General features: G+C 49.0%; 1 protein-coding gene across 1 annotated transcript; it reads right to left on the reverse strand.

Moving 5' to 3' along the window:
• Positions 1–3,890: 3,890 nt before the first annotated feature.
• LOC144274582 (uncharacterized) lies at positions 3,891–13,551 on the reverse strand. Its single transcript, XM_077833481.1, has 5 exons — positions 13,519–13,551; positions 10,576–10,656; positions 9,771–9,897; positions 6,484–6,582; positions 3,891–6,122 (listed from the first exon to the last, which is right to left on the reverse strand). The coding sequence occupies exons 1-5, from the start codon at positions 13,522–13,524 to the stop codon at positions 4,330–4,332; spliced, it is 2,106 nt and encodes a 701-aa protein (XP_077689607.1). The 5' UTR covers positions 13,525–13,551; the 3' UTR covers positions 3,891–4,329.
• Between the last annotated feature and the right edge of the window lie 7,223 nt (positions 13,552–20,774).

Here is a 20,774-nt window from a genome sequence, read left to right on the forward strand (position 1 = left end):
CAATTTTCAAGTGATCTGCAGAAAGAAAAGTTTGAGAACCCCTGCTCTACGCTAAAGGTATGAATCTCCTCTCGCACTGGTGAGAGTCAGGAGTGACTCCATAGAAGCCAAGGGAATCTGTAAACTGGGGGGAGAGCAGAATTCAGCCCTAAATACTTTGAGGAGCTTCACAGACACCCAGCGTAAAGCAAAGACATACTAGGATGCTCCTTGGCTGGGATGCAGGGGGAAGAGGTAAATTCATTCACATCTCCTTTCCTTCCTGGCCCAGAGAGAAAAGGCCCCATACCTTGTTCCCCACCTTCATGAGCCAGCTAGCCCACAACCCTGGTATTAGATTGGAGCCAGTGTCCCAGTAGGGTAAAGCCCCTTGTCCCATTCCTGTACCCCTGAGCCAGCCAGCCAGCCCCCTTCCCTGGGGTCGGATCAAAGCCGGCACGCTCTCTATGGAAAGGCCCCAAATCCATTCCCCCCCCCTCTGGGCCAGCCAGTCCCCCAACCCTGAGCGTGAATTGGAGTCAACACTCCTGAGACGGGAAAGGCCCCATATCCGATTTCCGCCCCCCGCCACCAACCTTTTCTTTGGCTTCTGGGACCTACAACATGATTCCCTGACTGCTACAGGGGCGTGTTTTCTCTGTGTCCTGAAATAACTCATTTCACACTGGTCACACCCTGTGCTGGCCTTTGGCCATCCCAGCTCTGAGACCACATCCCTGGGCACCAAGGCTGCTACTGACCATTGCTTTGGGCCGGTTAGTGTCTCAGTGAGGAACTGGGGTGCAGGAGTGGGTGAAGAGAGCTCAGAGACAGTCACCCTAACGAAACCAAGCCAATCTTCACATAAAACCTAACTCTTCATGGGAAGAGGATGCTGGAGAGGAATTGGTGTTTGACATTACCGGGAGAAGTAAGGCTTGCAGCTGAGACTCGCATGGTGTCTAGAAATGATAAAATTGCTAATTCTATTGGCTTTCGCAGGTGAGACAAGGGACCTGCTCGTTCAGGGAGGGGGGTTAAATGCAGAGAAATGGTCAATTTGTGCAACCCCTTACAGCTTTTTTGGGGGAGCCCTGGGTGCCTTTCTTATGAGGGGCTGGATCCACAAAAGCCAGTGTGCTGGATAGAGAGCTGCCGGAGCCAGCCAGTCGGAACAGCTAAGGACAGGGGTGGCCCAAGCCTTCTGCCACAAAGGGACTTAGGTGCCTCCTGTTGGCTGCCGTCAGTTGGGCACCTAAGCCTGGTCAGCCCTGCCCACCTAACTCCACCGGAGGTGGAACCCTTGTTCTATGCCCGAGTTCAGTGGTTTGAGCACTGAGTCAGCAAGTGGGAGACCTGACTTCAAATCCCATCTCTATCTGATAGGAGCAGCGAGGAGCACCCAGGTGTCCTACATCCCAGTTGGGTGCCCTGGGTGGGGCAGTCTCAATTGCCCCTGCTGGCGCTGTTCCACTTTGCATAAATCATTAAATATTAATTGCACCCAGGAGAGTGATGCTGCAGGCTGGTGGTCAGGGCACCCACCTGGGAGATCAGGGTGCAAATTCCCAGTTCCAATGATTTAACCAAACTTGAGCAGCTTCAACAGGAGAGAGGGAGAGCGACCCACAGCAGAAGATCCCCTGACAATGATTTACAAGCTTTCAGTAGAGATCTCACTGCTATGCTTCCTGGATAAATGTCATAAAACCAGTGTATTCGGTGTGGTGAGTTTGTCAGGTCTGAGACAGGAGTTGCTTGTAAACAAGTGACTCCTTTGCCAATTGGCACCAATGAGCTTTTGTCACGCATGCACTGAGCTATACTGTCCCACTCTGATAGAACAGAAAGGCCAGCTCAAAAAAATAGAGAAGGGAACTATAAGATACTAAAATGACAATGGTCATTCCTTTTCTGGAGTAGAAACCAAGAACTGAGTGTGTACTCTTTTCACCCCAGTTCTTTCCAAATCCTTGGCCTTGGTTAGGGTAAATTTACACTTCTCTGAAGTAGAATCCTTTACAAAACCACTCAAAATATCAATAGTGTTAGTGAGGAATGGCTCCCCAAAACATGCCCAGCTTTTCTTTAATTTGGTGGCACAGTTTCAGGCAAGGGACTGGATACAGAGCAGGATCAGAATCTCCATTACCAGAGCTGGAGATTCTATTAAAAATAGCCATTTTTCTGCTGCTATTAGATTGCCAACACTGATTTTATACACATTTTAGCACATACAAAGGATAAATTCAACAAAAAACCCACTTCTATTTCTTCAACATCTGTGTTACGAAGGGCAGGATTCCTCATCACATAGGGTTAACTAGGAGAGATCTTTTGTAGGGCCTGGGTTACACATGATTTGGGAACCAAATACATGGGCATTCTGCCTAGTTCAAAACCACTTACGGTGGAATTCTCTCCCCAGATCATCTGAGACAATACTGACTTCAACAATTGAACTACACTGTGATCATATGTACTTCCTTCAGTTAGATGGGGTTCTGCTGTTGAAAAAGTGGAGATTTTAAAATCACTGCTGTTTCTTAGTTAGCATGTCCAGTAAATTGGAGAGTTCTCTCATGTTGACAGAACTGCATTTGAACTTTCTCCATGTCATCATGGAGGGATGGGGGAAAAGGAAAGCAGAAGTGAGGAATGACCACTTTAGCAAACGGTCATTTGTCTGAAATTCTCCAATAGATCTGAGCTCCATCATATCAAACTGAACTAATATCCAATTGGGTGAGCAAACAGCCCTCAGGACAGACAGAAACCACATCAGAGAGAGAGAATACATGACAGTGAAAGTGTCAAGTGAAATTCCAGAGCAGGTGACATCTGATTATTCAGAATCAGGACAAGAGATTCTCCCAGCACATTCTCCTCTGATCCATTCAAACACACTTCACTCAGCGCTGTCTCAAGAGTCAGTTATATTTTCAACATTTTCAGTATACTAGGATCTAAATGGGGGGAGGGGGACGGGCGCGCGAAATGACACTTTTTGTTCTGGCCCCTGCTTCTCTTCATTTACATATCATTTGAAAAGTTCCCAACATAAATGCTCTTCAGCAAAACCCAGAGCAACATGAGAACAACTGGCAATGATACAATCTGTATCATTGGTGATTAACAATAACTTTGCAATAGGAGGAATGGTAGAAATGTGATGCTCCCCGGTTCCTGATAGGAAACGCACACTCAAATTACTCATGGGACAATAAAAAGGAGAAATAGGTCCACCTCAAGAGGGCGAACTGCAAAAGGCAAAATTGGGGCACTCATCAGGATAAGGTGAGGGATAACGGTGCAGCAAACAGTTCAAACAGAATTCCAAGTTACTATGTAGGAATCAGGAAAAGTATTAAAGAAAAAAAGTACTGATAGCCCTAGAGGTTTTTATGGTGTTGATCTCCCTTGCAGATTGTCTGATGCCTAACATGGACTGAGTGCCAAGAGAAGGTTTTCCCACACTCACATTTGTAGGGCCTTTCCCCTGTGTGCATTCTCTGATGATTAGAAAGTTCTGATCTTTGAGTCAAGCTTTTCCCACACTCACGGCATTCCCAGGGCCTGTCAAGGTTCCTTCCCCACTCTGAACTCTAGGGTACAGATGTGGGGACCTGCATGAAAACCTCCAAAGCTTATTTTTACCAGTTTAGGTTAGAACTTCCCCAAGGTACAAACTAGTTTACCTTTTGCCCTTGGACTTCATTGCTGCCACCACCAAGAATTTAACAAATATGTAACAGGGAAAGAGCCCGCTTGGAAACGTCTTTCCCCCAAAAGTCCTCCCCAAACCCTACACCCCCTTTCCTGGGGAAGGCTTGATAAAAATCCAACCAATTTGCAAAGGTGAACACAGACCCAAACCCTTGGATCTTAAGGACAATGAAAAAGCAAGCAGGTTCTTAAAAGAAGAATTTTAATTGAAGGAAAAAAGTAAAAGAATCACCTCTGTAAAATCAGGATGGTAAATACCTTACAGGGAAATCAGATTCAACAACAAAACCTTAAGTTACAAAAAGACACAAAAACAGGAATCTACATTCCATTCAGCACAGCTTATTTTATCAGCCATTTCAACAAAACAGAATCTAATGCATATCTAGTTAGCTTACTTACTAAGTTCTAAGACTCCATTCCTTTTCTCTTCCCGGCAAAAGCATCACATAGACAGAGCCTTGGTTTCTTCCCCCCCTGCAGCTTTGAAAATATCTTGTCTCCTCATTGGTCATTTTGGTCAGGTGCCAGCGAGGTTATCCTAGCTTCTTAACCCTTTACAGGTGAAAGGGTTTTTCCTCTGGCAGGGAGGCATTTTAAAGGTGTTTACCCTTCCCTTTATATTTATGACAGGGCTTCTCCCGTGTGTATTCTCTGATGGTGAAAAAGGCCTGATCTTCGAGTGAAGCTTTTCCCACACTCACTGCATTCGTACGGCCTTTCCCCTGTGTGAATTCTGTGATGATTAGAAAGGCCTGAGCTCCTAATGAAGCTTTTCCCACACTCACTGCATTCGTAGGGCCTCTCCCCTGTGTGGATTCTGTGATGATCAGCAAGGCCTGATCTTTGAATAAAACTTTTCCCACACTCACTGCATTCGTAGGGCCTCTCCCCGGTGTGGTTTCTCTGATGGAGGAAAAGGTGTGATCTTTGAATGAAGCTTTTCCCACACTCAGTGCATTTGTAGGGCCTTTCCCCTGTGTGTATTCTCTGATGATTAGAAAGGGCTGAGCTCCTAATGAAGGTTTTCCCACACTCATGGCATTCATAAGGCCTCTCCCCTGTGGGGATTCTCTGATGATTAGAAAGGGCTGAGCTGCTAGTGAAGCTTTTCCCACATTCATTGCATTGATAGGGCCTCTCCCCTGTGTGGATTCTCTGATGAATAGAAAGGGCTGAGCTAGTAATGAAGGTTTTCCCACACTCACTGCATTCATAGGGCCTCTCCCCTGTGTGGATTCTCTGATGATCAACAAGCCCTGATCTTTGAATGAACCTTTTCCCACACTCACTGCATTCGTAGGGCCTCTCTCCTGTGTGGATTCTCTGATGCAGAAAAAGGCCTGAGCTTTTACTGAAGCTTTTCCCACACTCACTGCATTCGTAGGGCCTCTCCCCTGTGTGGATTCTCTGATGACAAGAAAGGGATGAGATCCAAATGAAGGTTTTCCCACACTCACGGCATTCATAAGGCCTCTCCCCTGTGTGGATTCTCTGATGATTAGAAAGGGCTGAGCTGCTAGTGAAGGTTTTCCCACACTCACTGCATTCATGGGGCCTCTCCCCTGTGTGGACACTCTGATGTTGGAAAAGGTGTGATCTTTGAATGAAGCTTTTCCCACACTCACTGCATTTGTAGGGCCTCTCCCCTGTGTGGATTCTCTGATGGTTAGAAAGGGCTGAGCTCCTAATGAAGCTTTTCCCACACTCACTGCATTCATAGGGCCTCTCCCCTGTGTGGATTCTCTGATGATTAGAAAGGGCTGAGCTGCAAGTGAAGCTTTTCCCACACTCACTGCATTCATAGGGCCTCTCCCCTGTGTGGATTCTCTGATGATTAGAAAGGGCTGAGCTACAAGTGAAGCTTTTCCCACACTCACTACATTCGTAGGGCCTCTCCCCTGTGTGGATTCTCTGATGACAAGAAAGGGATGAGCTCCAAATGAAGGTTTTCCCACACTCACAGCATTCATAAGGCCTCTCCCCTGTGTGGATTCTCTGATGATTAGAAAGGGGTGAGCTGCTCGTGAAGCTTTTCCCACACTCACTGCATTCATAGGGCCTCTTCCCTGTGTGGATTCTCTGATGATTAGAAAGGGCTGAGCTGAACGTGAAGCTTTTCCCACACTCACTGCATGTATTTTTCCTCTTTCTCCTGAGGATTTCCTGCTGGGTTGTGGTTTCCTTGAGGCCCTGTTGAGTTCCCCGACAGAAAATAAATTTACCCATTTTCTCCAATGGATGGTTTCCCTGCTGTCTTTCTGGTCTGTGATGAATCACAAAGGATTTTCCCTGCTCATGACTCCTGGACACATTCCTTTTCCATCTTTGCGATAATTCTCTGTGTTTATCCACTTGCTCAACATTTTCCTGCTGAGAATTCTGCTCCTCCTTCTCACAAAGCATTGCATCACCTGCTGTGAAAGAGACAGAAACCTCAACCAGGGATGGAAAGGGGAAGACCAAACGAAAACAAGTGCTGGAGAGAGGTCAAATAAAAATCAGGTCCTGAACTCCCCCAAACTCTTCCACCAAATAGGAGAGAGGAGGGGGATCAATTCAGCCTTCACATCCCATCCAAATTCACAGCGGGAAGGGAGGAAACTTCTGTCTGGTGTCTGCTAGGATCGATAGGAAGCCATGAGCTATATTAACCCTGAGGATACGTCCCCTCCTAGAGACAATAATGAACTGAGAGACCTCCCAAGACTTTCTAGGGCATCCCAGATGGTTCCTTCAGGCACTTATAGATTCTGAGTTGGTTTAATGTTTCCTCACCTGTGCAGGGAGCTCTCAGGATCTCTCTTTCCTCTGGGACACATGGCTCTTCCCCTTGTTCCAGCTGGGAGATCACATCAGGTTTGGAAAGTGGAAACTCTGCTCAGAAGAAAGAAAACAAAGGACTTCAGTTGATGTCACAAGACTTTGTCATAAATAAATATTCTATTAATTTAACTTCAGTGCTTAGTGTGAGGTGGTGTGCCTGGGGCAGTCCCTCACTGAAAACACCAAGGTCAGAGCAGGCGGAAAAAGGGATAGCATATCCTCCCCAAACTGGTGGTTAACGCTGAAGTTAAACTCACCGACCAGTCACAAACTGCTTCTCATCACCCACACTGGTTAACGAGAAGCTGAAAAAAGAAATCACGCAGCCCCCTTTATTGCATTCCAGTTCTCTGACTCCCAGTCAGCACCTAGGTCCATTGCAGTGAGAGGTTAGTTAGTGAGTTAGTGACTTCAAAGTCCATCTGAAACACATCCACACAGCTTGGATGGGTCATTCAGTCCTTTGTTCAAGGCTTCAGTTTGTAGAGAAGTTGCTCCAGAGGTAGAAAGAGGGATTGAAGACAAAAGGGAGATGATGCAGCTACCCTTTATATGCCTTTTGCCATGTGGCTTGTACTTCCTGTGCCCCAAACACAAATTTCAAAGCACATGGCATGGAAAAGCCTTGGAGTTCTCAGTACACAGGCGCACGTTTGCATGTCTTGCTGACTGAATAGGTGTATCTCCTTGGTTCTTTCCATGGGCTCATTGTACAGCTGATGACCCTGGATGGGCCATCGAACAGGCTAGGCAGTGCTGACACCAATATGTCTGGGGGTGTCACCCAGAAACACTACACAAGTCTGGAAATACAAATATACCCTACATCTCTATATCTCACAATACAAAGGTGATACAAAGAGAAACAAAATCATCATACTTGGAAAATCATAACATTTTCACTGACAGAAAACATGGCACATCTAGCATGATTCATTGCAATTTTATCATATTGGTATTAATAATAAAATAATAATAATATAAAGAGTCTCACAATTCCACATAGTGTCACACTAAGTAAACCAGTGAATTCCCAGGACCAGCTCCCCAGGTCCTTTAAAATGCCAAATACCTGCATATTGGCTGGGAACAAACACAGACAGACATTGTGTCAGTTTGTACCCTTATGTTCACTCTTCCGGAAAATTATGATCAATTTGGGACATAGTATGGCTTGTGAGATATCATTTGAAATCACATAATCTACTTGATATTATCCTCCTGTTAAAATGTGGAGCAACACTGTAAGTAAAGTTATGAGATTTTACTGTATGATATTTCTGAAAAGTTATAATTTTGGGGAACACCCACAGACGAGTTCACTCAGAGGCAGCAAGGCAAACAGCTGGTCAAATAGCCATTCTCCGGCAGTGGGAAGGTGTGAAGAAGACATGTACATTCCTTCAAAGGGACCACTTGAAGCTCTTATCGACCACAGACGGCCTGTCACCATCACTCAGCTGAGAACTGAAGTTGTTTCTAGTACAAAGGACTGAACTATAAAAAGAGGTGAGGAAAATGCTTGAGACTCTCTCTCTCTCCCCCCTTTCCCTCTGTTCATGACAACTCCTGAGGAACTGACCTTGGGTAGCAGGGGCGGGTTATGGGAGTCCTGGCTGAAAGGACAGCCACCAGCCTGTCTTGGCATATGGTGAGAGAAACATTTGCTTTGAATCCGTTTTAGCTTGTTAAGTTAGATGTTAGTTTGTGTTTTATCTTGCATTTCTTTTGTAAACAATTCTGACTTTTAGGTCTCATTACTTGTAGTCACTTAAAATGTTTTATTTTCAGTAGTTAAGAAGTTGGTTTTATTGTTTTATCTAAGCAGTGTGTTTGGATTAAAGTGTGTTGGAAACTCCATCTGGAATAACGAGGCTGGTGCATGTCATTTTCCACTGATGAAATGACAGACTTCGTTTGACTTTGCATTGTTCAGCAGTGTGCTAGACAGTGGAAGATGCACATTTCTGGGGGAAAGGGCAGCGATATTACTGAATGCAGGAGCTCAGCAGTACTAGATGTCAGGATAGCATGTATTGCAGCCCAGTTGAAAACATAATCCTAACAATACATAGAAAATGATAGGGTCTAAATTAGCTGTTTCCACTCAAGAGCGGGAGCTTGGAGTCCTTGTGGATAGTTCTCTGAAAACGTTCACTCAAGGTGCAGAGGCAGTCGAAAAGCAAACAGAATGTTGGGAATCATTAAGAAAGGGATCGATAAGAAGACAGAAAATATCATATTGCTTCTCTATAAATCCATGGTACGCCCAGATGTTGAATACCGCATGCAAATGTAGTTCCACATCTCAAAAAAGATAGACTGGAATTGGAAGAGGTTCAGAAAAGGGAAAAAATATGATTAGGGGTATGGAAGAGCTTCCGTATGAGGAGAGAATAAAAAGACTGGGCCTTTTCAGCTTAGAAAAGAGACGAAACGGGGATATGAGCGATGTGTATAAAATCATGGCCACTCTCGAAAGACAGGACACTGGGCTACATGGACCTTTGGTCTGACCCAGCGTGGCCGCTCTTATGTACTAGGGAATCTAGTGAGCCCAGTGTAACGGGAGGGAGTAGGAAAATCCCTGGGTGTGGAGAACACTGGGAAATTAGAAGCTATAATTCAGGAGCAACAGATGCTAATTAGTTTAGATAAGCAGAATGTGAAAGATAAGAATCAGGGTCATGTGACAATGAGGTAATCAAAAATCCAGTGAACCTGCAGAGAAGAGAGGTTGTGACTATCACACGTGTGGATGGAGAAGCAAGACTCTCCATGTCTCAGGAAGTTTCACTACCAACATAAGCCATTTTCGCACGCTGCAGTGCAATCCAGACCAGTGAGGATTTGTGTCATCTGAGTGTCTGTGTGATAAGTAACCCTGGACCAGCAGCTTTCACTCCAGCAGCCTGCTTGTTACACCCCAAGCACATTCTGGTCCCGGTGGAGTAGGCTCAGGGTTTCCGAGAAGGCCGGGGGTAGGAAGCTTCTGTTGGTTATGCTGGACCTAAGCCCCAGTTTTACTTGAGCAAAAAGAGATATCTGACACTGTGCGATACTGCTCCTGTGCTCTGTTCCCAAAGTGTTCTTCAGCAGGGGAAGGTCTCTGGTCGTGTGTGTTACTGACATATTGGGGTGATGCTGAAACAGGACAGAGGAGAGATGCCATTGGGGAGTGGCATGAACCGTATCTCTTCATTTCCCCTTCCAAGAACTGAGGGGACGGGAATCCTTACCCTGCAAGTTCACATTCTTATAGTTCTCCTGCATGACATCTCTGTAGAGAGCTCTCTGAGCAGGGTGCAGCAGAGCCCACTCTTCCCTGGTGAAATACACAGCCACCTCCTCGAAGGTCACCGGACCCTGAGAGAGCAAAAATCCAACACTCAGTACCTGCTGCCCCTCTCTTTGTGTGGGAGAGAAGCCAATCAAATGGAAGCTCTGGGTGGATCACGGTCAGACTCCCACCCCCACCTCGCTCAGAGCATCCTGGAACCACCAGGGTGAGGGGACGAAGACAGAGCCCCTCCTCTCTCCCACCAGATCCATCACACACCTTCTAGCCACAGACTGATACAGGAGATGGAGCCCCCAGCAGGATCCAGGGAGAGCTCCCTGGTAGGAAGTCTAACACGCTCCTCAATGCGAGGAGCTTCATATGAAGGGAGGGGAATCTCCCCTAAGCCTGACTGGTGGGTGTCCCCTTCATATCTCACTGCACCCGCTGGTTAGTCGGGTCAGGCTCCCGCACTATGAGTCTGGTTAGTTTTCGTAGCCCCATATAGGTGGGTTATTTTCTGTTCAACAAATTAGAGCATTTCCACCTCCCAATCCCATGGGTCTGGTCCCAGAATCTAGGCCACTTATTCAATAACTCCCAGGAGGTTTGCCACCCCCGTCCTCCTCCCTTTCTCCACCTTGTGGATTTCCTGCCCCAGACCAACCTCCAAACCAGACTGCGCAAACCTTCTCGTCTCTGGTGTATTTGCTGTCCCCCTCCCTCCAGAAGGATCCCACCCAAAACTCCCCAATAATCCCTACCTGAGCTGGCTCCACTGCAGCCATTTCTCTTCCCTGTCCCATGGGAGGAGCTGGAGTGAAACATGGATGTCGTTCTGCAGCCTGGGAGGGTGAGAAGCGTAATTGTGGGGGTTTCAGAACAGGCTTTAGTTAATTTCACATCAGAATTCCCCCAGGGCCCTTTCCCTGCAGACAGATAGCCTAGATTCTGCCGTGCTGGAAAAATTCTTCATCTCTTTATTACAGTGTAGACCTGGCCCCTCCTGCCAGGCTAAGCCCCAGAGACATTTTTAACCTCCCCTCTCCCTCCCCTCTCCCTCCCTCCACTCCGTAACAAAGTCTCTGAACACAATGCTAGAAAAGAGCAGAACCAAAGGAGTCACTGTGGGGGATTCCCTCGGACATGGACCCCATGGCAGCTACAACCGAGCAGGGGGAATATGGAGTCAGGAACTGGCTTTTCCTCGGTCTGATCCTTTTCTGGTTCACTGAAAAGTGATTCTGCCCAGGGATGTTGCAACACATGTGTCTGGGTGGACTAGAGCTGGAAATCTCTCTTCCCACTCATTTCTACCACTGCCCCTTTCAGTCTCTCCTTCCCCTGTCCTCTCTCCCTGCCTCTCTAGCTGGGAAAGTCCCATTCCTGGGTTCTTTACAATCCCACCGCTGGATTTTCTCCTGACAATTGCTAATGGGAGGAGAAATGAGGAGGGGCTGTTTGTGCAGAGTCACTTTCTTGCCAGTCCCCAGCACTTTCCCTGAGGTCTTTCAGTTACCTGAAGTTTGTGGCTCACAATTTGTATTAACAGAGCCCAGGTCTGCCCCAAGGGGCTAGTACCAGCTGGAGAAAGTCAGCACCTGGGTCGGGCAGAGAAGAAGCATTAATTAAGGTAACTTCCCAGCACAGAAGCCCCGCTAGGGTTGCAGCAGCTGCTAAACCTGGTCTCCCGGGTCACAATGGAGGCTGCAGCATCTGACCCAGGAAGCTGAACCCCAATATCCTTAGGCGAGAGGGACAGAGCCTTTGAGCAGCCTTCCCTCCTTTAGCTCTCTGGGGAGAGCAGCTAATGAGAGCACCTCCTCACAGGGAGAATTGCTAATTTCATTTGCCCCACTGTTCATCTGGAGTCACTCCTTGTCTTTCCATACAGTGACTCTGGATGAGTCCAGAATGCTGTGGAAGAGGTCACTGTGTAGCAGTGCTAACCCCCTTTCCACCTCCCTCACCCCCCAGATCTAGGAGAAGGACTCGGGGCACAAATTTAGTAGCAGGTCCCAGAGCCTCTGCCATGCCCTTTGCCTGGGACCCCTCTCCTCCCATTTTGCAAATTATAAAGAGCAAAGTGGAAAATCAGAGGGATTTTATATCAGTTGTTGATAGGAGATTAAATCCGAGTAGTATTTCACATCAATCTTTGAAAAATGCATCGAGAGGAAATGGGCAACAGTTGCAAACATTTTATTTCCATGTTGAAGAATCTGAGAAAAGGTGTAAATCTGAGGTTTACTTAGTATTTTATAATTAAGGGAGACAGGGAAAATCTCAGGGCATATTCAATTAGAAATGGACAACTAGAGAAAAAGTGGGGCAAATGTTTAGGGTATTTCATAACAATCTTTGAGATCTGCAAAGAATACGTGTCACAAATAAGTAATTGATAACATGAGAGAAAAAGACCAAGATCAGAGGGAATTTTATATTGCTATGAAATAACTAGTTGGAAAAGGGGGACTGTTTGACTGGATTTTATATACTGTGCAATACATAAACAGAAAGTGATGGTTCCCCATCTGCCACCATTCACAGGGACAACAGGGAGCCCTTTGAGGAGGCGATTTAAGAGAGCAAAGGAGGTGGAGGAGCTGGAAGGCTTCCTGGGTGAGGGAAGGGGGCAGCAGTGGGGGATGGGCAGGTGAGGGTCAACGGATAGCTGGGGGCAACTGTGTTGGCAGTTTGGGGCCAGCAAGTGGGATTGGGAAACCGGGGTCTGGGCAGTCTCCACGGGGGACACTTGCTCCTCGCTTTCCCCACCCTGGCAGAGAAGAGGCGTCTCATCCCACCCCCCACTCCAGAGGCAGCCATGTTTTGGGCACCGACTCAGGGAACAATTTCTCACCTAGACACGGACAAATCACTGCAGAGAAAATGGGTGGGAAAATGCCCCACACCGGAGATGTTAAATTGACATTTGAGAAAAGGGGAAGAACTGGAGAGAATTTGTATCAGGGTGTGAGCGGCACCAGCAGGGAAAGGATCCAATTCACTCAACTCCCGGCCCCCCTTCTCCCCCGGGGGTTTCCTGAGGCTGCACAGGGACCGTTCAAGCCCCCCCCGGTCCCCCCCACAGGAGCCCCCCCGGGTCCCGGCGGCGCGGGGCAGGGCCTGGCTGCGGCTCCCCTGGGGCTGGGCAGCCCCGAGGCGTCTCCCAGGTGCGGCAGGACGCGGCCCCGCGGAGGAACGAGCTCCTGGCCGAGCCTGGGGCCGGGCCGCCTCCGGGGGGGGCCGCTCGCTGCCCCCGTCCCCTCCCGGGCCTGCCCGGGCCCTGCTGCCGGCAGAGAGCGGCCCCCCAGCCCGGCCCCGCGGGGTCGGGGTCTCCCAGCCTCGCCCCTTAACCCGCTCCCCGTCCAGACCCCGCCGGGGGGCGCTGGGCTCCAGCTGGGACAGCAGCTCCGAGCCCCCCCGGGCGCGGCCCCCCCCGGGAGCAGGTCCCGGCGCCGCCCGATGCCGGGTCCCCGCGGACACTGGGGCAGCGTCACCGCCCCGCCCCCGGGGCTCGCTCCGGTACCTGGAGGCGGCAGCTCGGCAGCGGGGCGGGCAGGGCCCGGGGCGGCCCCAGCGGGAGCAGGGCGCGGGCCGGGCACGGGGGCGTTAATGAAGGTCGCCCCGGCACAGACCCTGCCGCTCAGCCCGGTCCCGCAGCAGCCGGTGAGCTCTGCCTCTGCGCACGCGCGACTTCCGCCTACCTGCATCTGCGCATGCGCAAAGCTCGAGGGGCACAAAGCGTTTCCCTACTTTAGGAGAGACGCCAACGGCCGCCCACGGCCCGGCTCGTCCTCCCCGATTGAACGTCACTTCCGCTCGCGGGAGGGACAGGAACTACATCTCCCAGCCGGCCCCGGGGGCGCTTCCGCCTTCTCCAGCTTTGGTCCGGGCAGGTGCCGGGATCAGCCTGATTCCCTCCGGCCCCTCCCGCCGCAGAGACCCTCGGGCCCTCCCCCACCCGGCGCCTCTCACACCCGCCCCCGCCCCCCGCGGCCCGTTGCTGGGGCTCCCGGGGGCGCCGCAGGCCGAGGGGCGGATTCTGCCCCGCGTCGGAACGTGCCCCGGGGGCAGGTGCCGAGCCGGGCGGGCTCTGTGAGATCGCTCCCCGGGGCGGCCGCTGCCGGCGGGGAGCCCGGTCTCGGCCCGCGGCGCCTGAGGCAGGGCTCGGCGCAGAAACGGGCTCGCGGCCGGCGCGACGGACCCGGGGGGAGTGTCCGGAGCCGCTTTTGTCTTTTTACGGCCTTCGTAGAAGCAAGGTTGGACCTCTGGCTGCGGCGGGCAGCGAATTCTTACCCTGAGCAGTTCCCGAGAGCTGCGAGGGGCCCTAGCTGCTGGCCTTGTGGTGTTCTGAACACCAGGTATTAGCTGTTATTACCATTGTGCTTTATAGAGACTTCCACTCTTGTCACTGTTATACACGCACAAGGAGCGAAGAGTTATCACCACCAAAATTACACTCAGAGCTGTGGTCCTCCCCTGTCACCTCATTGCTCTCTCACTTAATTTTTGAGACATTTTCTTCAGCCTTTGTCATCCCTGTTAAAACTGAACTTGTCTTGTGTTGTTTTCATTAGTTTTATTAGCGGTGAGAAAAAGGCCTATGTCTGCATAATGGGGACACAAGATATTTTAGACACACCTGGATTATTCTTCATTGCTTGATAATGTCAGATCCTTCTCATTCGCAGTATGCTGAGCTGAGCTGAGGTGTCTGTCTTCCCATCATCCAGATTGCTGGGTCAATCATTTCTCACTGTTCAGTCTTTGTACCTCAGGTATTTCTGGTTGTTCTTGTAGGCTCTCATTGTCCACCTTTTCTTTCTTCTCCCCACTTTCTGGAAGGCTCTTTTGCTGTGACCTGGGTCAAACAGCACCCACTGTATAGAGGTATCTCTGTCGTTCAAAGGCACAGTGCCTGGGATAATCTTTATGTGTTTGTGCATTCCTTTAATAAGCCGCTGACATTGTCTGGCCTCATCCAACCTAGCACATTTTAAATACAGGGAAATGCTCAATATTTCTAGCCTCACATACAAACGTTACATGCATACAGGTTGGCTAAACACAGGCAATAGGTCTTAAGTTTTGCAATGATACCCCACATCAACCAGCTGGCATAAGGTATATATTAAGAAAGAATTTGATTAGTCTCTCAGGATAAGTAAATTGGCTATTAGCCAAGATAATCAGGGATGCAGGCCCATTCTCTGCACGTCCCTAAACCGTGCTTTGACTGCCAGATGCTGGGAGCGGGATGGTTCAATGAGTGCTTGACTGGTCTGAGCATTCCCTTAGAAGCACCTGGCATTGGCCACTGTCACAAGACAGGATACTAAATTAGGTGGACTATTGGTCTGACCACCAATATTTACAGCACTGGTGGATTGACTCAAAACAAAGTTTTGACACTAGGCCAGAAATTCAGTCAGAGTGGAAGTCAGATGATTCAACAGAATAAACATCTGCTCTAAAAATGAGAAGAAAAAATTAGAATGAAAAATTCAGGGAATCCCAGCAGCAGATTAGACAACTTGGGACACTGCTATGAGACTCGATGCATTCAGATACAGTGATAAGGGATTCTTTGTTTCTGAGGGGATATCTGTACCATGTTTCCCTGAATTCAGTCTCAGGGATTATCTACGCTGGCAAGTAAAAGAGTTCTAAGTTGCTGGCTCAGGGGTGTGAAAAATCACCCCCTCCCCCTCGCGGAGCACCACACGTTTGAGTGCTTTAAAGCGCTAGTGTGGACAGGCTCGGCTCCCAGTGCTCAGACCTAATCCCCTCGTCGAGGTGGATTCCCAGGAACAGTGGCACCCGCGACAGCCCTTTGAAATTTGGAGAGTAGACAGAGCCTGAGTAGGTTACATCAGACAAAGAGGAGATGTACTGACTAGGCATGGGGATGCCTGTGCCTTTATGAACTCAGCCCTGTGCCTTTGAGAACCCAGTCCTGGGAAGCTGATGCTGAGAGGTTCTGCCTGGGAGAAGGGAAATAAAAAAGCCTCTCGCCCCCCCAAGAAACTATATTGCAAGCCCTGGTGTCTCAGTCTCACTGGGGTAACTGCTGCCCCCTGTGCCCCTGCCTGTGCCGGGTTTTGCCCTCTGACACCCTCTGCCAGCGCCTCGCTCCTGGGCTTAACTCTGCCTCCTCCCCTCCATCCCTGATTTTCCCTTTAGCCCCTCTCCTAATGCTGCCTCCAGCTGCTTGATCCCCTGACCAGTCAATTTCCGCCCCCTGCTCAGACCCTGGCCACCCCCCTGTTCCAATTCACCCCCTTGGCAACTTTTTAACCCCAGTCAAAAGCCGTCCGCAGAATCTTACGGCTAAGAAGGGCAGGGTGAAGGGCAGCGGCTTCAGCAGATGTACGGCTCGGTACCCGGTAAGTAGCACATTTCTGTGCAGAGCAATTTACTACACAACACCTGGCGCACCCGACTGGCTGGACAGAGCCCGGGAAGGGGGCGAGCTGCTGGCCCCAGCCCAAGTTCACTCATCAGACACAAGGGAAAACTTTTCTTAAAGGAGCCACGTCCTTTTGTTTGTCCCTCTGCCCAGCATTAAAGGGGTCTGCAGCTGGTTTCTCCTGGCTGGAGGAGGAACACAGGTCCTGGGGAGAACCCACGGTGGGCTGAAGATGGAAGCTCGGTCCTTGAGAAACCCCCCGGCCCGTACTCCCCCCAGCAGCCCTCTGGGGCCAGCCCAGAAGCTGCCTGCCCATCACCCGCAGCCCTCTGCCGAGAGGCTGCCCACCCCATCTCCCCACCCCTCCTCGCCCGGAGTGGCGTGGTGCGAGGCCAGGGCCGGCTGGCAGGCAGCCTGCCCTGGCCCCAGTGCGTGCTGCTGCCACCCCGGAGCCGCTTTAGGTAAGTGGTGCTTGGCCGAAGCCCAAACCTCTCCTGCACCCCAATCCCCTGCCCTAAGCCCACTGCTGCACCCCTCCTCTACCCCAACCCCTTCCCTGAGCAGCCTCATACACCCCACACACCTCCTCTGCCTCAATCCCTTGCCCCGAGCCTGTTCCTGCACCCCTAATCCTTTCCCACACCCCACATTTCCTCCCAGCCCTCTCTGCCCCACATAGAATTTCCCCACCCAGATGTGGCCCTCAGCCCCAAAAGTTTGCCCACCCCTGCTTTGAGCCTCGGAGTACTTCCATTGACTCTTGAGTCACCATCAGCACTCCATTTGGTTGGGTTCCTGCCAGGTGTTTTGTAGGATAAAGACCTTATTTGTAAGCTCTTTGAAATAGGGATCTGCCTGCAAACTCCAAGCCATGTGTTAATGTGCCCCAGGGCTTGTAAAAATGGTTTTGAGTTGGTGACACACGCGCACAATGTGAAACCAGGAGACCGTGAACTTTTCCTGTTTCTCCAGGGCTCTGTTTCAGTTGCACCGCGTGGGTCCTCAACACTCATTTAAAATCCCCCAAACCAACCACTGGATGTTTCCCTTCCCTTCGTATTCTCAGTGTTGTCACTTGTTTGTTTGTGAGTTTGTTTTGCCGTTTGTGTTGCTTTATTACTTATTGTTACTCTGCTATGTGTGTAAAACATTAGTCAAATTTGGAGTGGACATCACAGAGAAATTGTATAAGCCTGAGTGAATGCCTCTTACAATCTTTTCAGATACCTGAAAGGACAGTATTAATATTTACAAGGAGAGCAGGACTATTTCTAGCTGACTTACAGATCTGTTTAGCATCTTAAGACTGCGCGATGTGTGCAGATAATATGTATGCAAGAGGGTTAGCTTTACAATAGTTAGCTAATGGTACAAATGACTTTTGGAAAGATCATTAAGTGGTCGGCTGAGTCCCTCAGCAATTTTCAAGTGGTCCGCAGAAAGAAAAGTTTGAGAACCCCTGCTCTACGCTAAAGGTATGAATCTCCTCTCGCACTGGTGAGAGTCAGGAGTGACTCCATAGAAGCCAAGGGAATCTGTAAACTGGGGGGAGAGCAGAATTGAGCCCTAAATACTCCGAGGAGCTTCACAGACACTCAGTGTAAAGCAAAGACACACTAGGATGCTCCTTGGCTAGTATGCAGGGGGAAGAGGTAAATTCATTCACATCTCCTTTCCTTCCTGGCCCAGAGAGAAAAGGCCCCATACCTTGTTCCACACCTTCATGAGCCAGCTAGCCCACAACCCTGGTGCTAGATTGGAGCCAGTGCCCCAGTAGGGTAAAGCCCCTTATCCCATTTCTGAACCCCTGAGCCAGCCAGCCAGCCCCCTTCCCTGGGGTCGGATCAGAGCTGGCACGCTCTCTATGGAAAGGTCCCAAATCCATTCCCCGCCCCTCTGGGCCAGCCAGTCCCCCAACCCTGAGGGTGAATTGGAGCCAACACTCCCGAGACGGGAAAGGCCCCATATCCGATTTCCCCCCCGCCCCACCAACCTCTTGTTTGGCTTCTGGGACCTACGACATGATTCCCTGACTGCTACAGGGGTGTGTTTTCTCTGTCTCCTGAAATAACTCTGTCAAGGTTCCTCCCCCACGCTGAACTCTAGGGTACAGATGTGGGGACCTGCATGAAAACCTCCTAAGCTTACTTTCACCAGCTTAGGTTAAAACTTCCCCAAGGTACAAATTAATTTTATCCTTTGACCCTAGATCTCCACTGCCACCACCAAACTCTAACTGGGTTTACTGGGAAACGTAGTTTGGACATGTCTTTCCCCCCAAAATCCTCCCAACCCTTGTACCCCACTTCCTGGGGAAGGTTTGGTAAAAATCCTCACCAATTTGCATAAGTGACCACAGACCCAAACCCTTGGATCTGAGAACAATGAAAAAGCATTCAGTTTTCTTACAAGAAGACTTTTAATAGAAGTAAAGGAATCATCTCTGTAAAATCAGGATGGTAGATACCTTACAGGGTAATTAGATTCAAAACATAGAGAATCCCTCTAGGCAAAACCTTAAGTTACAAAAAACGTACACAGACAGGAATAGTCATTCTATTCAGCACAGTTCTTTTCAAGCCGTTTAAAGAAATCATAATCTAACACATACCTAGCTAGATTACTTACTAAAAGTTCTAAGACTCCATTCCTGTTCTATCCCTGCCAAAAGCAGCATACCGACATCCACAGACCCTTTGTTTCTCTCCCTCCTCCCAGCTTTTGAAAGTATCTTGTCCCCTCATTAGGTGCCTCCTGTTGGTTGTCGTCAGTTGGGCGCCTAAGCCTGGTCAGCCCTGCTCACCTAACTCCACCGGAGGTGGAACCCTTGTTCTATGCCCGAGTTCAGTGGTTTGAGCACTGAGTCAGCAAGTGGAAGACCTGACTTCAAATCCCATCTCTATCTGATAGGAGCAGCAAGGGGCACCCAGGCCTCTTACATCCCAGTTGGGTGCCCTGGGTGGGGCAGTCTCAATTGCCCCTGCTGGCGCTGTTCCACTTTGCATAAATCATTAAACATTAATTGCACCCAGGAGCGTGATGCAGCAGGCTGGTGGTCAGGGCACCCTCCTGGGAGATCAGGGTTCAAATTCCCAGTTCCAATGATTTAACAAAACTGGAGCAGCTTCAAGAGGAGAGATGGAGAGAGACCCACAGCAGAAGATCCCCTGACAATGATTTACAAGCTTTCAGTAGAGATCTCACTGCTATGCTTGCTGGATAAATGTCATAAAATCAGTGTATTCGGTGTGGTGAGTTTGTCAGGTCTGAGACAGGAGTTGCTTGTAAATAACAGACTCCTTTGCCAATTGGCACCAATGAGCTTCTGTCACGCACGCATTGAGCTCTACAGTCCCACTCTCATAGAACAGAAAGGCGAGCACAAAAAATAGAGAAAGGAACAATAAGATACTAAAATGACAATGGTCATTCCTTTTCTGGAGTAGAAACCAAGAACTGAGTGTGTACTCTTTTCACCCCAGTCCTTTCCAAATCCTTGGCCTTGGTTAGGGTAAATTTACACTTCTCTGAAGTAGAATCCTTCACAAAACCACTCAAAATATCAACAGTGTTAGTGAGGAATGGCTCCCCAAAACATGCCCAGCTTTTCTTTAATTTGGTGGCACAGTTTCAGGCTACGGCTGGATCAGAATCTCCGTTAGTTACCAGAGCTGGAGATTCTATTCAAAAATAGGCATTTTTCTGCAGCTATTAGATTGCCAACACTGATTTTATACACATTTTAGCACATACAAAGGATAAATTCAACAAAAAACCCAAAAAACAGGTGACATCTGATTATTCAGAATCAGGACAAGAGATTCTCCCAGCACATTCTCCTCTGATCCATTCAAACATACTTCACTCAGCGCTGTCTCAAGAGTCAGTTATGTTATTTTCAACATTTTCAGTATACTAGGATCTGAATAATGGGGGGGAGGGTCCGAAATGACACTTTTTTTTTCCAGCCCCTGCTTCTCTTCATTTACATATCATTTGAAAACTTCCCAACATAACTGCTCTTCAGCAAAACACAGAGCAACATGAGAACAACTGGCAATGATACAATCTGTATCATTGGTGACTAACAATAACTTTGCAATAGGAGGAATGGTATAAATGTGATTTTCCCGCTTCGTGACAGGAAGCGCACACTCAAATTACTCATGGGACAATAAAAAGGACAAATAGGTCCACCTCAAGAAGGGGAACTGCAAAAGGCAAAAATGGGGCACTCATCTGGATAAGCTGAAGGACAATGGTGCAGCAAACAGCATTCCAAGTTACTATGTAGAAATCAGGAAAAGAAAAAAAGTATTGATAGCCCTAGAGGTTTTTATGGTGTTGATCTCCCTTGCAGATTCTCTGATGGCTAACATGGGCTGAGTGCCAAGAAAAGGTATTCCCACACTCACTGCATTCGGAGGGCCTCTCCTTTGTGTGAATTCTCTGATGACTAGAAAGGGCTGAGCTGCTAGAGAAGGTTTTCCCACACTCACTTCATTTGTAGGGCCTTTCCCGTGTGCATTCTCTGATGATTAGAAAGTTCTG

The sequence above is a fragment of the Eretmochelys imbricata genome, chromosome 14 (assembly GCF_965152235.1).
Source record: "Eretmochelys imbricata isolate rEreImb1 chromosome 14, rEreImb1.hap1, whole genome shotgun sequence".
NCBI classification, from domain to species: domain Eukaryota; kingdom Metazoa; phylum Chordata; order Testudines; family Cheloniidae; genus Eretmochelys; species Eretmochelys imbricata.